We start from the raw sequence: 19,752 nt of genomic DNA on the forward strand, positions 1-19,752 counted from the left end.
GTGCCAAAGTGCATAATAAACCGCCAGTCTTATGGAATGATTGGTGACCAATTTACACAAATTTACAATATTGTTCTTTCAATTCTTTAATTCATTCGTCTTTGTTCATTTTGTACAACTGAATCAATGTGGACATTGCAGTTTTAGTCACTCTTTGACTCTCCTTTCACCTAGCCCGAACATTGAGTGATTGACACGGAAACCATTGCTTCAATCTTGGGTTAGATCGCGAACGTATCTGATATTAGAATACAAGAGTTTCTAATAGTAAAATAACAAATATTTAACCATTTTGTATTCCCGAGCAAAATAAGACTGCAAATACAACTGTTCAAGACGGAATGGCTGGCTTCAGGAAAAATAATACAGAGTTGGAAAAATTAAAAGCAGAAAACTTGATCAACCCACTTGCTGAAATACAGCCGTTGTTTATTTTATTAATAAGAATCATTCATTTTGACATTTGTTTCTCCAAGTCTGCTAGGGTTAACTTGCCAGTACTTTTTCGCATCACATCCAAACAAGTATTAAAGTGATTCACAAAACATTCTGATTCAGCATCAGAAACTGCGGCCTGATCACATCCAACAGTAACACTCATATCATTTCCAATTGTAATCACTCCAAGCGAAAACAATGCTCTTGACCCTTCAAACGACGAATTCAACGTCCCACCAAATCGGTTCAGTCTAAACCGTTCATCTTCTTGCTTTGCATCAGGGGGTGCACAGTCATAGTCCCATGCCCCCAAATTTGCCATTTCCACCGACATAGTTCGAGTGAGTTTGGCCAGATCAGCTTTTTTGGACAAAAAATTCCAAACCTTTGGGTGTCGAAAACACCAGTTTGTCAGCTTCATTCGCCGCATAGAGGTAAACAGTCCAGATCCAATACGCTTCTTGACGCGTCGACTGCGATCCCAAAGATCATCTTTGGGCGTAAGCCGCATGGATGGATCAGAAATGGAACCACCATATCCACCAAAAACTCGAGTAGATGGGTCAGCTTTCTTGTCCACTCCATTCAACAGCTGTGATCCAGGAATCAAGTGTCGCATCGATGTGGTCACAACCCATCCTTGATGTGTCGGAAGAGGTAGTCCAAGATATTTAGACTGCTTAGCATACACTGCTCGCGTAGATGCTAGTGCAGCAACAATCATTGCTGACGCAACAGTTGTTTTGTTCTTTTTGACTGCTGCACGAAGGTCTTTGGAAAACTCGGCACTAAACATGGTAAGTCTTAGAATTGTACGCGGGGTGGTGGAAAGGACAGTTGAATAGCACGGAGCATGTATCAGTTGAGATTGGCTTTCAGAAAATGCAGTCGATTCAAGAACTACATAAGAGTTTTCAGTAGAAGGTGGAATAATCTCAATAGTTGGTGCTAGTGTATTGGGAGTTTTGACTCCGGTTGCATACATGGGCTCTGTCGTATAAGGAGTGGTGGGAGAACTAGGAAGAGAAGGCGTGCCAAGATCGATTTCATCAGAGAGATGAAATTTTTTGAATTTGTTTTTAATGTCTTTTCGAAGATGCTGGCGAATGAGACCCGCAGCAGCTAACAATATAAAGGTGATGAAAAATGGGCATTAGACACCATGATTTCCAGCCAGCTTAAAAGCAAAACACTTACGAGGAATAATTTCAAGCGTATTGGCCTTGATTAAATTATCCAATAGTGGTGGAGGATCAGAATTAACCAAAACATTTTTTAGATCCAAAGTATTCTGATTCAAAACATCTGCTGTAGCCAGCTCAAAAAACGATCGTGCAAAAGCCCACATGGACAAACCATCACCAATACAGTGATGGAATGTAAACACAATGTCAAAACAGGGCATGGTGCTAGCGGATTTTGCTCTTGTGTCGTCAGTTTCAGACTTGGAATTTTCATTAGTGGAAACCAAAGTGTCATTAAAAGAAATACCCGCTCCTCGCCACTCTTTTGGGGCAGTCATGGCAATGCGCCATAGCGGTTTGGTTTGACTTGTAACATCAAAATTGGTATTGATTTCGTCGTTAAGCGTCTGAAGCCAAGTAGTGGAATCAATACGATCAACAAAACGAAGTGGAGGTTGAAGATCAGCAGCCCTGGTAGCAAGAAGATGAGCAGTTTGGGTTTCATAATCAACATATGAGCAAAGACGATAATGCTGAGCCTGTGCTAAACGAAGAAGATCGAGTATGCGATGCTCTGAAATATGTTTAGCTTGTGGTGGTAGACGCAAGTTACCATGAACAGCCATAATGACCTAGTAATAGATTGCATTTTAAAAGGTTTGAAAATCACATGGCTAGATCAAAAGATGCTTTCAAGACAGCGTGAAGGGCATTAAGGAGGATCACGGTATCAAATCAATTTCAAATTTGATTAAGCTCGACCGATACGATATAGGAGCAAAGATGATATGAATACAAAGTTGAACAGGATATAGCGAGTATGAATTAGATTCAAACAGCACCATGATGAGATGGTATTTAGACAGTCACCTACCTGGTTCTTATCCTTTGCGATATGATGAAAATGCTGCTCAACAATAGTAAGACCATTTGTAGGAAGCAGCGGTTTGAGTTTGCGTTTGGAGATTCCAGCAGCACCAGTAATGAGGCGTTGTAAGTTGGCATTGACAGGCTTTCCTGTGACACCAGAAGATGGAGCGGTAGTAGTGTTGAGTTCAGTAGTGTTAGTGGGAGGATGGTTCCTACCAAGAGAGTGGAATGTAGTTTTGGGATGATTATCAAGAGGCATATAAGATTGCTGATTGGTAGTGGTGGAAGTTATCATGGAAGCTGAGATGGAATTCTGAGCTGTATCTACACCTGTATCAGCAGGAGTTTGTTTCTGTGTAGTTTCAGATACATCCATACAGTGTGATCAGTAGCTGTTAAACTATAAGAGTATATGAGGTAACAAGGTATGGTTTGAGTAATTCAAATCAGATGCTGACGATATCCAAGAAAACTTCAAATAAACTCACAGCTGCTTATTGAAGGGCGATTGGCCAAATGCCGTATTTCGATTGCTATTAAACCAACAAGCAATTCATTATATCAAGTTGCTCGAGTCCATCTTGCATGATTCTATTCGACATTGAATCTTGTCATTCGAAACAGTCTTTGAAACAATCCTTTCCAAAGTCGAACCATTTCATTACAATTGTGGTCACCACTGCATCTTGGTGCTGATTAATACGTTCACCGTTTGTTATTGAAACCCATCTAGTCAACCCTGACCATCTCATTCATGGCATCATCACATCCTATTGTTGTCCCGACTTCTAAAAACTCTGATCATTCAGCAGTCAAGGGAACCTTGAGTCTTCCTAGTGTTTCTGAACAACTTTTTGATTCTGTCATGAGTACTATTTCGGGAGTAGTCTGTCCTGTTGATAAAGGGTTTGATGTCGGCAGTCTTGATGAGGATGACACTCGCAATATAACCAATACTGGCTTACCTAGCTCATCATCAAGTCATACGATCCACTCTCCAACCAGTCCAGTCACTCCATCGTCAGAGAATCAATCGGTACTTCAATCCACAGTCTCTTCTGATGCTTCACTTATCACCAGCACTAATCATCCGCAGCCTGTTAAAGGTGTCAATCCTTTTGTATTGAAAATGATTGCTGCTACTGCCAGTATGAACGGTAAAAAACATCAGTTGTTTGCAGACTCCAGTCTTGGTGCCATTGAGAGAGTTGTACACCAAACACCCGAAACTAGCGATCAAATGCTCATGTCGCTTTTCCTTCGACTCCGATTGCCTCCACAAGTGAATCGTATCTCTGAACAGCGCATTCTGGATCTTATTAGATTGGCTCAAGCAAAACATTATCGATTGGCTTCATATATTGACCATACTACTTATGATACGGTTTTATTTGGAAACAAGGCTGCTGATTTACCACTACTGAGTAGATTTGTGTCTTCAGATGATGGATCGGCACATGAGATTTGGCAGAGAGTTGTAACCGAAGAAATCAATTCCAAATTTGACTTGCGAGATCCAACAACTCCATTGTGGCGAGTAGCAATTGTTGGTACTGGAGCGATTGCTGGAAATGGTATTCAACTTGTCCCCTCGTCTGAACAACCTGATTGTATTGGATCTTCAGTTGCAACATCATCCATAGTATTTGACTTGATATTCACCTTTCACCACTGTTTGGGCGATGGCTTGTCTATGTTGGCATTTGCACGAACTCTTCTTGCCGAATGCACTACGGCCAACTACAATGCCGAATCACTTCATCTTGACCAAGTATCCGTCGTGGCCAATCCTCCTGTTCTTTTGGACAATTATATTAAACCTTCGTTTTTTGGTATTGTTCCTGCTCTTGTTGTGCTTTTATTTACACATGGACCTTTTCAAAAGCTTCATAGATTTAAAGATCTCATTTCAGCATCGCAACCTTCAAAAGCATTGGCAAATTCACTTTCTCGTGCATCTATATCTTCAGATACCCCACTCTTGTCTGATGAGACGGATGAAAACTTGCAAAGTCATGATATGGCAACACATGTTGATTCAGATGATATCACCACAAGCGATACCTCGTCAACCTGCGAGCCTCTTTCTTCAACTAAAAAAGAACTGGCTCATGATCGTCTGCGTACCAAAGTCAGATTTCTTCAGTATGACGCTGCATTTACCGCGAATCTAATTCAATGCACCAGAACGACTAAAACAACGGTTGCAGCTGTACTGATTGTCAACGCGTTGGCTTGTGTACGAGCTGTCTTTGCTGATATAGCAAAGTCTACTGGCCAACCACTACCAAAACATCAGGGTTGGATAGCTACTACTAGTTTTCGACATTTAGTTCCTGAATCCATGCTGCTTTATGGTGCAGACAAACATACCGATCCAGCCACTATGCTATTTGGACTCTATGCGGGATCCATGTCCGAGTCATCTGTTGGGATAGACGATCATTACGAGTTTTGGGAACGATGTAGGAGAATAAAACGGACACTTGGAGGAGGAAGTGGACACCTCGATGCAATACGAAGAATCAAGTTGTTAAACTGGATTTGGCGAACGCCTTGGATGTATCGTCGAGCCATAAACCGTATCCATTTTAAACAAATGTCGCAAGCCTATTCAGTTGAAGTCGCTAACCTTGGTGCATGGGAATATCCAACTGTAACCGAGTCAGGATCTACTGATGGTATGAGTTCCAAAGAAATCCTAGAATGGTTTGGCGGAACATTAAGTGCTTCGTTTGAAGGATCTCGAGGGATATTTAATTTGGGCATCATTACTCTTGGAAAGAACATGTCGATTGCTGTTTCTTATGACTGCACAGTGGTTTCTGAAGATTGTGCCAAAACATTCATTGATTTGTTTGATAAAACACTAAAGGTCGCTTGTGAATCTATGGGCACGCAGATTCAACTGGGCAACATGCCTTGCTCGTGTAACGACGTGTAACTCTTCATACATGATTCCATGAGCTGCGCATGATGATTTGGAAATACAAATTTAAATAAATTCATTATGGGTTTGTAATGGTTTTTAAATCGAGTTTTTTTTGGTGGATTTATTTTTGATAAATGATAGTTTAGATTGAATGAGTACTAAGCGAGCACTATACGACAAACTCTTGTCATCGTACCCAATAACTCTCAAGGCCACTAAATCCAAAGGCCGTCATTTCGTTGCCAAATCTCAACTCCAACCAGGCACAACCGTATTAGTAGAATCACCCTGTGCATTCGTTCTTTTTAAAGACAATGCTCGGGATTACTGCAGTTATTGCATGAAACGGTTTAATAGAATGACTGCTGCGACTCGACCTGCATCAACAGAAACCAGTCTATTTTCCCTCTCATCGCAATCAGATTCATCCAACACCTGCATTGTATGCACAGACTGCAGGAACCAAACGTTTTGGTGTTCAGAATCATGCAAGAAAGCGGATCAAGCACATCAACTGATCTGTGCAGCCATTGTCGAGTTGCCTGGAATTGCTGGTATGCATTCAGTTGACTATGCTCTAGTTAGACTGATTGTGCAAGTGCTGGCCAACACGGCTGTTGAAGCCATATGGCAAATGGACAGTTCATGTAGAGTCGAGTCAACACCCATGGCCTGTATTAGTGATCTACTATCACATCAGAAATCTTATCAAGGTCCATGGCTAAATGCAATAGATTGTGCTGCCGAGGATATTGCTGCTTGTTTGAGTCATTTGAAAATAAATGACTCTTTGAAGAGTAAACAAGAAATTATCAAACTAGCCTGTCGCATCAACTCCAACAGGTAAGAGGGTTAAACTGCTGGTATCTTGAAACAGCATTCTACATCTAAATCCAATGGATCGAGCTGATCCACTCACTTGACACGTACCAATCCATTGTATTTGCTAATACAACCTATTCTAAACCAACATTAGCCATGGAGTATATGATGCAACAGGAAACAAAAGTGGTGAAATTGGTGTTGGCATGTTTCCGTTTGTAGCAATGCTGAACCATTCATGTGCACCAAACTGCGCATTTGTAACATCCCAATCAGGCCAGATGCTGGTACGCACATTGACACAGGTTTCTCCAGGCACTGAGTTGTGTGTCGGGTATATAGATCTTTTTACTCCAAGATGGGAACGTAGAGGGAAACTTCTCACTACTAAACTTTTTTGGTGCACATGTATTCGGTGTGGGCCTCGTGCTGAAGAAACTGTTGTTTTAACTACGCTGGATCCACCTACTATGGATCCAAATGTTGAAATGCACGAAAAATCGAATCTATGGCAAGAGCTGCAGTTGGATGGAGTGTTGTGTCTGTCGTGCAAATCATTGCTTGTTCCTACAATCGAAAATGGACAAGATATGGATGCAGATATACTTTTCAGGTGTTTGAGTAGCATCAAATTGATGGGCGACAATCCTTTAGACAAATGCGCCAATCCAACAATCTATTCAGTTCAAGATCGCCAATCTATTTTCGATCAACTTACAAAATATATTGAATCAGCACAGGATCTAATCAAAATTGACCAGCTTGCATCTGCCAAATGCGAATATGAATCAGCTCTGGCTTTTGCATACCTTAAACTTCATCCAAACAACCACCAGTTTCTACCGCTCTACACGAACCTTGTTGAAATTTCAATGCGGTTATCACAGCTCGACTCTGCTATCAAGTACTCTAGATGTGCAGTTGATCATCTTACGCAGTTGGTAGATTTGATTGGTGTTTCAAGACATATACCCGAACTGTCTGATCTAACGTGCAAGTATGCAGAAGTTTTGGAAATTGCAGCAGAGTGTATTCATGATGGTTTGACGATTGAAACGAATGCCAATGGTGAACAAATGAATGAGGCCAACCTGAGGGAGTTATCTGCGAAATGCTATACGCAATGCCTCGAAAGTCGACTAGTATGTTATGGTGTAGATCATCCAAAAACCAAACTGATTCAACAAAAGCTGCTCTAGTCAACTCATGGATCAACAGGATCTGATCATCATCTTGATTTACCCACAAAACGCATTCAATAAATTCAGAATTTACTATTGCTAATCTTTTGAAACAAATGATTTTCATTGCTGTATTCACGTAACATGACTACTTGTTCTATATCTTGCAAACTTTTCTTTGGAATACAACGATTGTATAATAGAGTCAAATTATAAACAACTGTTTTTTCCAAGTCAATCACCAAACGATCAGTCAATGAACGAGTCTAAAACATTGTTCAGTGCATTAATCATTTTATAAAACTCTTGTAATTGACACTTTTATTTCGTGTTTCATTTGACGTGAATACAATTGTAAAAAAAGAATCTAGCAGAATGACGACACTAGCAGCCTTGTTCAAGTCATCCTTACCATCAGAAACCCTATCCAGCCTTCAAAAAGCACCTGCGATCAATGACCAGATCATCACCTTGCTTTTGGACAACAAATGCTGCTTTCGATGTGTTCTTCGGTTTCTTGGAGACCGGCAATCCAAAACACATCAAATCATGCCAATGCATACACTTCCAGCTACAGTGAATGATTCAAATGCCGCACTGACTCGTCGCACTGCTATTGCCATGGAAGGTATAGGTGCTGTGTTTACTGCCCATACCTGCACCGACACTGAGAAAGATGCCCAACCTGTCGAAACCATGACTTCACCATTGCGTGTACAAGGTACTTTTCAAAGTTGGTATGAATCCATAATCGGCTCTTCATTCCAACTCAGTTATGTGAATCGTATCTATGGATCGATCCTGTGTTGATAATACTCTTGTGTTGCTTGGTTTAGGTATTCCAAAATGTGTTTGTCCAGCTTGTCTTGGGCTGCTTCAGATCGACTATAGCAGTTTAGCGACACAGGCTTATCAAAAGTATCTCAATAAGCCTTATATTCGAAATGAAATGACATTTTCTGTCTCAAATCGTATGCCTCCGCAGTTATCTATCAGGCAGAGATCGATTTCTCTTATGATTGAGAAAATGCTCGCATCAATGTAAATCCAAATGCATGTTTACACGAATGCGTAGATAGGAGTGCAAGATGTATTAACAGTTGGATGTAAAACAGTAGCAGTACTACAAGTGACGAGAAAATCGATATACCAACACCTATCGAGGTCAAGGAAATTTTTAAAAGTCTGATATGCGCTTCGTTTTCTCAAGAATCTGGTATGGTTTACGACGTCGAGGTAAGAGTATATTAAAATCTATACTATCCAGACATACTGTGGTCAAAGATTGCATTTGCATGAATATTTCAAGTGCTAATATGCGAATAACTCGTGTCGTGTAGAGTAAACTTTCACTGCAGTTGCATTTGGAACATCCAGCGACTGCCACTGATTTTATGTTTCTGACCAAGATTCCTCATGCAAAATTCAATGTCAAGACAACCAAACGAAAGGTAATTGAACTTTAAACCGGCATATGAAAACAATCCAATGTTTTTTTGTACTTACAATATATACTTGACTAGGGCGTCATGATATATGCTGGTGCATCTATTGAAAAAATTGCCAAAGCGGTTGCATTGGCCAAATATGAAGACTTTTATGCGTGAGCCATTTGTATTGATGTGATATTTTATGCAGCTGTTTGACTATATTTAAAAAATGAAACTAACTCTGATCTCCATTGTTGACTTGATTAGTCATGAACAGATTCCTCTTTCAGCAGTGGATCAGCTGCCCAGCATCTCCAATCTTGATTTCAATCATTCACAAATCTACATTGCAGGTATATTGTTTTGCTTATTTGTGAGACTTATACATGGTCGTATCATTTGGAACCAAAAACTGTGCAACGTTATACAATACAAGGCTTACGCATTGCATTTTACACGCAACTCTATAACTAGGTAGATACTGCAAGCTTCAGCGTGGAATTTCCAACTCTCCATGGATAATTGGAGGAAAACGATTGACAGAACATTCTGTTGAGGAACTTGTTGGAAGCCATATCGATCTTTTTTTTGGTGTTTCAGGTGAGTTTTCACACGGTTTAATGGATACACTATCGAGCCATGTATGGTTTAGCTTGTATTGATCTATTTGGTCTGTAGAGCATAAATTTTCGTCTGCTGGTCGCGAGGATGGAGACGTGCTTATGCTTGGTACTGGACGGCCGTTTTATTACGAGTTGATTAATCCGTATAGATGTGTTGCAACCGAGTCTGAGCTGGCCACTCTGCAACGTAAAATCAATGATAGCAACAAAGACATGGTATCTGTACGTGACGTGCAAATTGTAACTCGGTAAGGAATCAAGGTTTAAAAACACATATTTGGTGATTTGATAAATGTGTATTCATCATGTCATTCTATGATAATTTGGGTAATGGGGCTGGGCTCATGTTATATTAGAGAATCAACTTCAATCATGAAAGACTCTGCTTCGAGTAAATCTAAATCATACAGCTGTGTAGTCGAGTTTTCCAAACCAGTGTCCATGTTTATTTTGGATGAAATTGCCAAACGAACCGATATTGCCGTGGCACAAAAGAATCCGACGCGTGTGCCTCGTCGAGCAGATCTTTTGCGACACAAGATGATCGAAACCATTGAATTTGTGCCTATTGAAATGAGTCTCATGGAAGATGACTCAGAGGGAGTAAAAACTGTTCGAGTGAATATGAAGACTTCAGCTGGTACGTATGTCAAAGAGTTTGTTCACGGAGATAATGGACGGACTGAACCGTGTTTGGCATCGTTGGTTGGAGTTGAATCTGCAAAAGTGATTGAATTGGATGTGCTGGAAATTCATTTGAGTTGGCCTCCAGCCAAACATAGAGAATAAACAAAGACCAAACGTTGCGAATGCGTTTATTGAAATTTGGTTTGCTCTCAGTGTATTTAAACTTTTGTTAATACATGCTGCTGACTTATTCGAGTAGCTGCTAGACAATCCTGAAATGCTACCTGGGATCGCTTTGCAAGTGGCTGTCTGCTGATTTGAATGACAAGAGCCTCTATCGCTCGTGTTTCCTTACCGCAGGTTGTTTAGCAAACAGCCTTCCAAAACTCTCGTTGATTTTCAAACGGATGCGCACATAGGTGGTGGAGTCACAAAAGTAGCCGAAACAGCCGAAACAACACACTCGTGGTTGATGAATTTCATGCAAGTATCTGCAAACACATGATACACACCAATGATGATGACTGCTGACATTCTTTTTATCTTTGCATTTTCATCTTCTTTATACCAACCCAACGTGATCTTACCAGATGGTTGTAGCAATCACTGCAGTTAGAATACTACTATGGAGTGCATTGTTTTGGGTTGTCCAGACCCGTGCCCATCGTAAACCCAGATTCAGTAAGAACATCACCTACGAACTTGGAGCACCAGTGATCACTAATCAAGTCGATGTATACTGTGAGTCTTGCCAACATTTGCTGTAATGACGAGTCATGATAGTGTGGTTGTGCTAAATCATTTTGTTTTTGGGTTTAGACATCTATTACGGAAACTGGACTCCAAGCCAAAAAGCTTTGGTGGAGGACTTTACTAATGGACTCGGAGCATCCTCATGGTGGGGCATCATGACCAAATACTATTATCAGGCAACAGCATCGTCAGTCAAAATCCCAATCAAGGGATCGGTATCGTTAAGTGGAGCTGTAGCCGACCCAAACTACACTTTGGGTAGGTCACTCTCTGGTTCGGCACTCACAAACATAATCTATTCATACACTTCTACCGGTCGCCTTCCACTCAATACTCAAACGGGTGTTTACTTTGTCCTTACAAGCAGTGACGTAAATGTATCTCATGTCGACACGGCTCAAGGAGACACTGAAGTATTTTGTGAGGATTATTGTGGATTTCATAATACTGCTCGACTGCAGTCGGGTGATGTAATAAACTATGGACATACAGGGGATGCGACACATTGTCCAGGAAATGGATGCACACCTGCAATGAACCTGCAGGCATCCCCTAATGGTGATATAGGAGTCGATGCAGCAGTGTCAGTGATTGCCCACGAGCTTGCTGAAGCAGTATCAAATCCTGATCCAATGGGCAGTAGAGCTTGGCAAGATATGCTGTCGGCAGAGAATGGTGACAAGTGTGCGTTTGTATTTGGAGAAACCTCGACCAATGCCAATGGAGCTAGCTATAATATGGGCTGGGGTCAACGCAAGTTCTTGGTGCAGCAAAACTGGGATCCAGAAGTTCAAGCTTGTGTTTCTGGATACGATCGCAATCTGAGGTGATCAAGCCATGACAAGCACGGCTAAACTCGTTCCATTTGTTTTGTGGATAAGACTGTATTGCAAGACAGTACAGATTTAAACTATTCCATGTACAATATTTTTTTGAACAATATACTTTATTGAAGACTATTTGATACTACTAGCCTGGCGTAGAATTCAAACTTTAGATTGAGCTAGTTGAAAGATTGCCTCAACTGCATCATTTGTGGTGGAAGTCGGAGTTTCTTGTCTAAACATCAACTACAATTAGTTCAATTCACTAGAAAACACTGTACTCCATGCTTACCTCGATGGTTTATGCTATACAAGAAATTGGCGAGCACATTTGCCTCGTCAATCTCATGTTGGTGAAAATGGTTTGCGACTGCATCCACCAATGCATCACGCTCAGTTTGCACTGGATGGTTTATATCGTTTATATTTACCAGTTTAGCAGATTTACTAGGTCTTCCGCGCGGTCGTTTGGCATGTAAAACTGGGATGGGTGTTGATGCGCTGCGAATGTGTGAGTGGGCACTAATGGGACTTGCTCGAAGGGATGATGCTGCCTGGAGCAGATTAGAATCAAAATCAAATATCTTTCCGTACTTTAATAGCGAATGATCGCTTAGTAGTGAAAAATCGAGACTAGGATAAGTGGGGTTTTCAGATACAGGCTTGATTAAAGTATTAGTCATGGCTATACTAGTAGTATAAATGTAGAATGGAACTGGAGCTGGAACTGGAACTGGGATAAAATACATTTTTTCAAAGGGTCAAGTGATTGGCGACACCAATTGGTGTGTATGGAGTTCGTCATGCACTCGACACATGAAAAGTTTGTGCCAAGCAAGCCATTCGTACCACACGAAATGCCATCCATACCATTCTCAATGTGCTTACTCTACATTTGCATATGCAAATCACGACTTGGATATATGATGAGATGACAAGTCAGAGGTATATGCATAACCATGGATTGAGTGCTAGTTAATACAACATTAGCAAACAAATGATCCTCCCATCGCATTAATGATGGAACATGAATGCAAGGCATTGAATTGAATTGAATAAACATGGCCTTGAACAGTAACGTATTATACATATATTCATCAGCAAGCCAATGAATTATTCCCAATCCGTCAAGATTAAACCACTTTGGTTCAAATCAGTATATCACCACACTCATAAGAGTGACATCAAGCATCCATATTTGGAGCATTATTAAATAAAAGCGTATATATACTACTACACTAGCATTCATAAAAAGGACATTGCAATTCCAAAAAAGTAGTCAACTCCATTATAAAAGAATAGCGATGGCATAAGGGTTAAAGAAACTGGTCAAGCCAAATCACCAACACTAAGATATAAAAGAATTGCTCAAGATTGCAAATACGTTATGGTTCAGTATTTTTAAATAAATTACCTCGTCTAGTGTGCCATGCAAGGAAAGTGATCCAGCAGACGAAGATTGGTTCATGGGTAGGTGGTTTGTGCCCATGTGTTTACGTTTAGAACTATATTGCTGGCCTGAAGCGGTTTGGATGGCATTTTCGGTAGTGGTGGTAGTGGATGATTGGTGCAGTCGAGTAGTGGACATTTTTTGAATAAATGATTTTCAAATCGATTGCAAATTAGAATGTATGATGAGTTGTGGAGAGATAGTTTAAACCAGTATGCGCTGCTGTTTGGTTTAAAAAGTCGAATTGGAGGAAAGATTGATGCGTCGTGTGTTCAAGGTCGAATGTCAATCTGGTGTAAGCAAATTTGGGCTATTGACAACAATGAGTGTGGATTCAAGACAAAAGGAACGAATCATTGGTACAAATCAAAATGCATCTTTGAATGGAAGCGGTTGGGTGTGGCAATCTCTTTCTGTCAGCCTAAGCACAAGGCCAAGAAAGCACAATGCATTTACTCTAGTACTAAAGCCACTCAAATGCCACCAGCTTTTAATAGATTGGTCCATCTAATCCTACATGATGCATGACATCTTACAGACTGTTATTGGATAGTAGGCACTCGTTGGTAATGCATATTCAGCAGAATTGACCTGCTAGTTTTGAATTGGCATGTATGCAACTGTTTCATGTGTCCTTTTATTTTCCAATCTATCCTTGCTTCTACACAATCATCTTTGCAGCCGGATTCACGTAAAACAGAACCCTATCTTGCAGCGACTCTGCTTTGGAGTATGCAATGGTTAGAGAACACAGTGTTGAACAGTAGATTGAGTGTGGATCATTATTCCACAAGACTGGCTGTTTATTATGTATTTTGGTATCCTTATTGTTTCATTTACATGAATACGGCTGTATATAAAATAAACAGACGCTATGGGTAATTCAGTCAAGCTGGTCTCGAGTAAAACAATACACTGGCTTTGAACCCAAGCATTTTTCGCTCAGGCGCGGGAAGCTGCTCCTCCGAGTTTATATGTAATAGTTTAATTAGCATGACAACCAAATCAGATGCCATATACAATCGCTCAGTGTTTTGTTTGCTACCATTCCAATTGTAAATTGTATTAGTGTTTAGAAACAGCTCAAGTCTGGTGAGGAAACGGACGAGTGGCAGCAGAAACAATCGACTTACTTTGACATATCAGGATGATTGTTGATTGGATCATTTCTGTGAAACGTCTTGTATAGCACCTTGATGGCTGGGCGTTGTTTCACCTTGACTCGGCCAGTTTCTCGAATACGCACCGATTGAATATGAGTGGAAAACAACCATATCTGTATCAAATCATAATACCCCACAACATATTGGAATGGGTCATGCCAAGGTCAGTAGACACTCATTGGATCACTCTCTAGCTCAAGGCAATCTCAAGTTTATCTCAACTTACATAAAGCAATGGCTTGGCCTCATTTAAACTATCCTCATCATGGATATAAAAACGATATGTGGCATGGGCATTGGCAATATCCATAATCTCTTCTATAAAACAGTCTGGAAATGAAGTATGCAATGGTCGTCTGTATAAAAGCAGTACAGGTTACACACTATTCAAGCACTAATACATGGTAATTTTCCAGATAACAAGACCTACCCAGAACCTATCATGGCATCAATTCTGTACTTGAACAGCTTGACAATCTTGACTTGCTGTAAATCTATCACGATTAAATGAGTATCCAAGCATTCAAATCTATCATGTAATCATAGGGTTGAAAATTCAAGAGCAGGATACAGAAAGTATAGTACTGTACCAGTAGAATCAAGTGCAGCGCCATCATCCATAAAACACTCTCCAACAGGATGCCTACACCTTTTGCACACTACTCGAATCCATCGTGTAGATCTAAAAATACTCTGCAAAGTATAAAACTATAGTTGGCAAAACAATCTACCAACAAAAAGCATCATGAAACAAAACAAGATAATGTGCTCTATAATTGTAGCCCTGCACTCATTGCTTGAAGTGCAGAGGTGTCTATTAAGAACGTCCACGTTGCCAATAAAAAGATCGAGTGGTGATATAGGAAGTCTGTATCAGCAAAACAAAGGTTTCCCTTTTAAACCTACGAAAGCGGTTATTGCTTTCTTTGATACTTCCAACAGGCTATTACAGCTATAAAAAATGTCTAGATGATACTGTACAGCTTACCTCGTTTCCGGTATATATAATCGCGAGGCGATCCATTTGCATGGTATCTGGATGCAGTAGAATGTACGAGTCGCCTACAAGAACAGCGTTTTTCTGTGCAAGAATGAGTCCTCCTTGCTGCCCTTGCAGTGTCGACGAATAATCTTCATGATGACAAGCCCAGCACTCCAGCATCTCATGCCAATGTTGTGATGGCAGATCTACGTGCCGTTCAAAGAGGTTATGGGCTGCAGATGGATCTGATTGAGATGTGTTGGTTAGGTTGAATTTACAGTTGTGGCATTGTATAGATTGGCTACTTGACCAATTTTGAGCAGCAGTCATGTCGGTATGAGCAGAGTCTGGAGTGATACTGGTGGTAGTTTCGATTGAGTCCATAGACTGAATAGCAAGTGACAGAGTGACATAATGGCCAGATTGATTGATATTGAGTGTGGATGGATCAACAGTTTCAGAAAAACAAAGAAACGTATCAGAAAGAGGATCGGATTCTGCACTGTTGATGGTTGTCAAGTCGATGGTGTTGGGAGTAATCAGCACACGAGTTGATTTTGAATGTGATGGAGCAAGCGTGAGTTTCAGTTGTTTAAGACTGGAAAGTAGTTGGCAATTTATCCAAGACATAGTGGTAGCCATTCAAGTATGATCTAGCAATAGTAGATGAAATGAAGAAATCGGCTTTTTTCTTTTTTTGGTTTAATCCATCAAGTTGGTGGGTCACCTTACAACCACTACAAACAGGAGCCCCATTATTGGGGAATTTGTTTCTGTATTAGTACTTGGACGATCTATTCCAGACTCTATCCTTGATACACATTGCAATGGCTGATAACCCCAACCAATTCAATCTGCAACAGTTGCAGCAACTACAGCAACAACAGATGTACTATTACAATCAACAATATCAACAGCCTTTTACTCAACAATCCTATCAACAGCCATACCATGCCGGAAATGGTGTACAGTATGGTCAGCAGCCTCACCGTAATAATGATGTTCGGCCTGGTGACTGGAACTGCTCAGAGTGTAACTCTCATAACTTTGCTTCTAGAACTGCTTGTTTCCGATGTAAGGCGGTCAAACCTGGAGGAGGTGCTTCTGGATATGGTGGAAATGAGTCAGCCACTACCCAACCCAACTATTATAACAACCAGTACCAAGACCAACACGACCAGCACCGTCATCCCCATCAACATCGCCATTCCAATATGCATCAACATAAACCCTACGACCGTCAACACCCAACAAAGGGACGCATGTTGGCTGGAGACTGGATCTGCCAAATGTGTCAAAAACACAACTTTGCATCCAGACAACAATGTTTCCAATGTGGTGCCAATGGCGCTGGTGCTGTCCGTCATGTTGATCGTCCTGGTGACTGGAAATGCTCGTCATGCACATACTTGAATTTTGCTTCACGCACTGCATGCTACAAATGTCAAGCTCAAAAACTTACCGATCTAGAATATCCTGCTGGTAGTCCATCTGCTGGTGCACCTGCAAATGGTGCTGTAACTTGGGATTCAGTTGCCACCAATTGGACAGCTCCTCCTGGAGCTACTGGCGTTTCCTCACTGCCAGCGATTGGCACTGGCGCTGCGCCAGCTCATTATGCAACCATGTTTTCCTCCAATAACGATCCTGCTGGAAGCAGTGCTGCCAATAGGCCAGAAGAGGATGCTCCTCTGGCCGCTGCAGCAGATGCTGCATGGCAAGCTTTGGCACCAGTCAAATCTGTCAGGCCAGCTACTTTTATTCAATCGACGACTACTTGTATCAATCCACCTTCATTATCTAGTAATATTTTTTCCCAACTCACTATTCCTGCTCAAGAAAGTCAAGATCTTGCTGAAGATGCTGGTGAGGATACCCAGGACCAAGAAGTCCACGATGAATATGATCCCAACGAACACGAAGCATACGATCCATCTGAGCCTGCAGGTTTATTGGCTGTATTGGACGCGCCAATTCCTGACTATGATGAAAGGGAAGAAGCAGATGAAGAGTATACTCCCGAAATACCTACACAAGATGAAGAGTATACACCTGAAATACCTACACAAGATGAAGAGCCATATGAGCCGTGATGTCTACGGCTGTTCATTACACATTTAGCTTTTGGTTGGACTCGAACATTGCTAGAGTCTCACTCCGTTTTCTTGGAGAGGTTAACCTCTTCGTACCACTTTTTTATGTTCTGCTAAAGGAAATAAACTGACTCCCAATTTAAATCCGGGAGTCTTAAAATGTATTCTCATTTGTTGTTGGAAAACAATAGTTTATTGAAAAAATTATTTTTACGGTCACCCGATGAAAAGATTCAAGTTGCAGTCTCAAGTTGAATGGGCCATGGAGATTGAAACAAGTCGGATAAAAATTGAAATAGGTTGAATCAGTGAGGTTGACAAAAGTGCATAGAGCTAGAAATGAAGTAGTTATGGTTACTAATGTTGTCCATTTGCTGAGATTACTCGTCTTGGTTGGAAGAACGCGATCTTCTCGAATGGTTATGATTTGAATGTCGAGAGTCTTGATCATTGTCCTGAGAATCATCATCATCATTATCATCGTCATCATCAGGAAGTGCGGCCTTGGAATGTTTAGGTGTGCCACTTCCACCCTGTGAATCACCATCATCTTGAAATTGTGGACGTCTAGCGGGAGGTCGTCGAGGTGGATCATCCCATTGAGGTGGAATAGGCCATTGAGACTGTTCAGGTGGACCGCCCCATTGAGGTGGAGCAGGCCATCCAGGCGGAGCAGGCTGTCTAGGCGGATTATTCCATTCAGATGGACCAGGCCATTCAGGCCGTCTAGGCGGTTCATCCCATTGAGGTCGTCTAGGCGGTTCATCCCATTGAGGCCGTCTAGGCGGATTATCCCACTCAGGCCGTCTAACTCGAGGGGGAGGTGTGGGTCTATGTTGATCACCATCATCATGAAGACTAACAGGTCCAGAGACGTCAGCTTGTGCTCCACCATTATGCGGATCTTGATTATCCTGTCCAACATCACTTGGGGGAGGTGATGAGATTGGAGGGCCGGAAGATTCTCCAGTGGAACCAGCTGGAGGTGGGGTTTGTCCATTGGGATCCCAAACAGGCTTATCATCTACCGGTGCTTGTCGCTTTTCCAAACTATTGCCTATGATCCCATCGCTTTCAGGAATCAAGCTGGAATTACCTGTAAGAGGGAGAGAAACTACGTTGAGAGCAGTAGCTATCATTGTAATCAAAACGGTACTCACAACCGAGAAAATCATGATTTAATATTATGAATATTAAGCTTTTTGAAGTTGTGATTGAAGGGTGTGCAACTTGAAAAGAAATAAGTGTTTAATCAGATTCTTTGAGTAATAGGATAGGAAGTCAAGGGCTGTAGTGAATGAACTAATAATGTAGGACGCATCGTGAGTTTATAACCTTTTACTTTCTGTGTTAAGCAGCACCAAAAAATGTAATATAGTTGCAGAATAGCACAGGAATCATCATGTGTGTGGTTGTGATAAGTCGTAGAAACACCAAACTGCTATATATTGGTGCGTAGATACTTGTGCGTAGGAACACCGTGTGGCGTGACTATAAGCAACCACTCAAAGGCTAGTCTCAATCCTGCGCATTAAGAGCATCTGCTTGGTATGCGCTATAGATACCTTGAATTTCGTTGATACTATACTATTTAACCGCATGCAAGATATGAAAATAAATCTTGCCGAGAGTGGTTGGTAGAATAGCTAAAATATAGATACCAAGTTTTGATTAAAACAATACATTATGGATATCAAAAATGAATATTTGTACAAATAAAATAAACTTTTTTCAAGAGCGGTCACTGGTCTAAGGGTTATGATTCTCGCTTAGGGTGCGAGGGGTTCCCGGTTCGAGTCCGGGGTGACCCCACTCTTTTGTCAATTTTTGAACTGACAGTTGCAAGGCTGTAAAGCTGTACATAGCAACGTGTTTGGTTGACTATGTTTATATAGCAGTCGACCGTTTTTAATATCTGAGCAAAACTGCGGTCGTATTCATGTCAACCACAACACCCCAGCGCAGTTGACTGACGATTGTCATGGAAACAACAGTTGTATTTTGGAGACGTGCAATTTCAAAACATTCAACGCAACATCAGAGTAATTGAATCTGGTTTCAAGCTTGGACTGTACAATGTACGGCCATACCAAGAAAGGACACAAAAAATAATCTCAGCCCAAACTACAGTTTGATGTGCATCATATGATGAACGTTGTGTCAGAGGCTGATTAAGGGAGCTCTAATGCTTTGATATTTCAGGATTTTCCGAACAATGATATTAGGGCATTTTTTAATGCCCATTTGATTCTAGACAGTATACCATTCTACAAGACTAGAGATTCAGTATGGTTTAGCGACTGACCAACCAACAGTAATGTCGCGAGATATAGTTTTATACTGCTCATAAACAGCACAGCTACTTTGATAAGGATGAAAT

The 19,752-nt window shown here is 41.1% G+C and overlaps 10 protein-coding genes across 10 annotated transcripts; 5 read left to right on the forward strand and 5 right to left on the reverse strand.

Moving 5' to 3' along the window:
• Positions 1 to 405: 405 nt before the first annotated feature.
• BATDEDRAFT_35643 (uncharacterized protein) lies at positions 406 to 3,011 on the reverse strand. The gene is made up of 4 exons (XM_006680715.1): positions 2,981 to 3,011; positions 2,497 to 2,892; positions 1,636 to 2,254; positions 406 to 1,560 (listed from the first exon to the last, which is right to left on the reverse strand). The coding sequence occupies exons 2-4, from the start codon at positions 2,866 to 2,868 to the stop codon at positions 452 to 454; spliced, it is 2,100 nt and encodes a 699-aa protein (XP_006680778.1). The 5' UTR covers positions 2,869 to 2,892; positions 2,981 to 3,011; the 3' UTR covers positions 406 to 451.
• Positions 3,012 to 3,246: 235 nt separating this feature from the next.
• On the forward strand, positions 3,247 to 5,436 carry BATDEDRAFT_26512 (uncharacterized protein; the record flags this gene model as incomplete). Its single annotated transcript, XM_006680624.1, has 1 exon — positions 3,247 to 5,436. The coding sequence occupies one exon, from the start codon at positions 3,247 to 3,249 to the stop codon at positions 5,434 to 5,436; it is 2,190 nt and encodes a 729-aa protein (XP_006680687.1).
• A 139-nt stretch (positions 5,437 to 5,575) lies between these two features.
• On the forward strand, positions 5,576 to 7,528 carry BATDEDRAFT_90401 (uncharacterized protein; the record flags this gene model as incomplete). Its single annotated transcript, XM_006680790.1, has 2 exons — positions 5,576 to 6,267; positions 6,401 to 7,528. The coding sequence occupies 2 exons, from the start codon at positions 5,576 to 5,578 to the stop codon at positions 7,443 to 7,445; spliced, it is 1,737 nt and encodes a 578-aa protein (XP_006680853.1). The 3' UTR covers positions 7,446 to 7,528.
• Positions 7,529 to 7,802: 274 nt separating this feature from the next.
• BATDEDRAFT_90402 (uncharacterized protein) lies at positions 7,803 to 10,287 on the forward strand (the record flags this gene model as incomplete). The annotated part of the gene is made up of 9 exons (XM_006680791.1): positions 7,803 to 8,148; positions 8,264 to 8,468; positions 8,543 to 8,663; positions 8,768 to 8,878; positions 8,951 to 9,030; positions 9,125 to 9,210; positions 9,332 to 9,457; positions 9,536 to 9,728; positions 9,837 to 10,287. 9 exons carry the CDS (start codon positions 7,803 to 7,805, stop codon positions 10,267 to 10,269), a joined length of 1,701 nt encoding a protein of 566 aa, XP_006680854.1. The 3' UTR covers positions 10,270 to 10,287.
• Positions 10,288 to 10,697: 410 nt separating this feature from the next.
• BATDEDRAFT_90662 (uncharacterized protein) lies at positions 10,698 to 11,690 on the forward strand (the record flags this gene model as incomplete). Its single annotated transcript, XM_006680792.1, has 2 exons — positions 10,698 to 10,848; positions 10,927 to 11,690. The coding sequence occupies 2 exons, from the start codon at positions 10,698 to 10,700 to the stop codon at positions 11,688 to 11,690; spliced, it is 915 nt and encodes a 304-aa protein (XP_006680855.1).
• Positions 11,691 to 11,863: 173 nt separating this feature from the next.
• Positions 11,864 to 12,433, reverse strand: BATDEDRAFT_90590 (uncharacterized protein; the record flags this gene model as incomplete). The annotated part of the gene is made up of 2 exons (XM_006680864.1): positions 11,864 to 11,919; positions 11,977 to 12,433. The coding sequence occupies 2 exons, from the start codon at positions 12,431 to 12,433 to the stop codon at positions 11,864 to 11,866; spliced, it is 513 nt and encodes a 170-aa protein (XP_006680927.1).
• Positions 12,434 to 12,592: 159 nt separating this feature from the next.
• BATDEDRAFT_90589 (uncharacterized protein) lies at positions 12,593 to 13,272 on the reverse strand (the record flags this gene model as incomplete). The annotated part of the gene is made up of 2 exons (XM_006680865.1): positions 12,593 to 12,655; positions 13,099 to 13,272. 2 exons carry the CDS (start codon positions 13,270 to 13,272, stop codon positions 12,593 to 12,595), a joined length of 237 nt encoding a protein of 78 aa, XP_006680928.1.
• A 749-nt stretch (positions 13,273 to 14,021) lies between these two features.
• On the reverse strand, positions 14,022 to 15,909 carry BATDEDRAFT_90588 (uncharacterized protein; the record flags this gene model as incomplete). Its single annotated transcript, XM_006680866.1, has 6 exons — positions 14,022 to 14,175; positions 14,268 to 14,410; positions 14,524 to 14,653; positions 14,728 to 14,791; positions 15,204 to 15,240; positions 15,286 to 15,909. 6 exons carry the CDS (start codon positions 15,907 to 15,909, stop codon positions 14,022 to 14,024), a joined length of 1,152 nt encoding a protein of 383 aa, XP_006680929.1.
• Positions 15,910 to 16,106: 197 nt separating this feature from the next.
• On the forward strand, positions 16,107 to 17,372 carry BATDEDRAFT_26515 (uncharacterized protein; the record flags this gene model as incomplete). The annotated part of the gene is made up of 1 exon (XM_006680625.1): positions 16,107 to 17,372. One exon carries the CDS (start codon positions 16,107 to 16,109, stop codon positions 17,370 to 17,372), a length of 1,266 nt encoding a protein of 421 aa, XP_006680688.1.
• Positions 17,373 to 17,752: 380 nt separating this feature from the next.
• Positions 17,753 to 18,547, reverse strand: BATDEDRAFT_90587 (uncharacterized protein; the record flags this gene model as incomplete). Its single annotated transcript, XM_006680867.1, has 1 exon — positions 17,753 to 18,547. One exon carries the CDS (start codon positions 18,545 to 18,547, stop codon positions 17,753 to 17,755), a length of 795 nt encoding a protein of 264 aa, XP_006680930.1.
• Between the last annotated feature and the right edge of the window lie 1,205 nt (positions 18,548 to 19,752).

The sequence above is a fragment of the Batrachochytrium dendrobatidis genome, assembly GCF_000203795.2.
Source record: "Batrachochytrium dendrobatidis JAM81 unplaced genomic scaffold BATDEscaffold_10, whole genome shotgun sequence".
NCBI lineage: Eukaryota > Fungi > Chytridiomycota > Chytridiomycetes > Rhizophydiales > Batrachochytrium > Batrachochytrium dendrobatidis.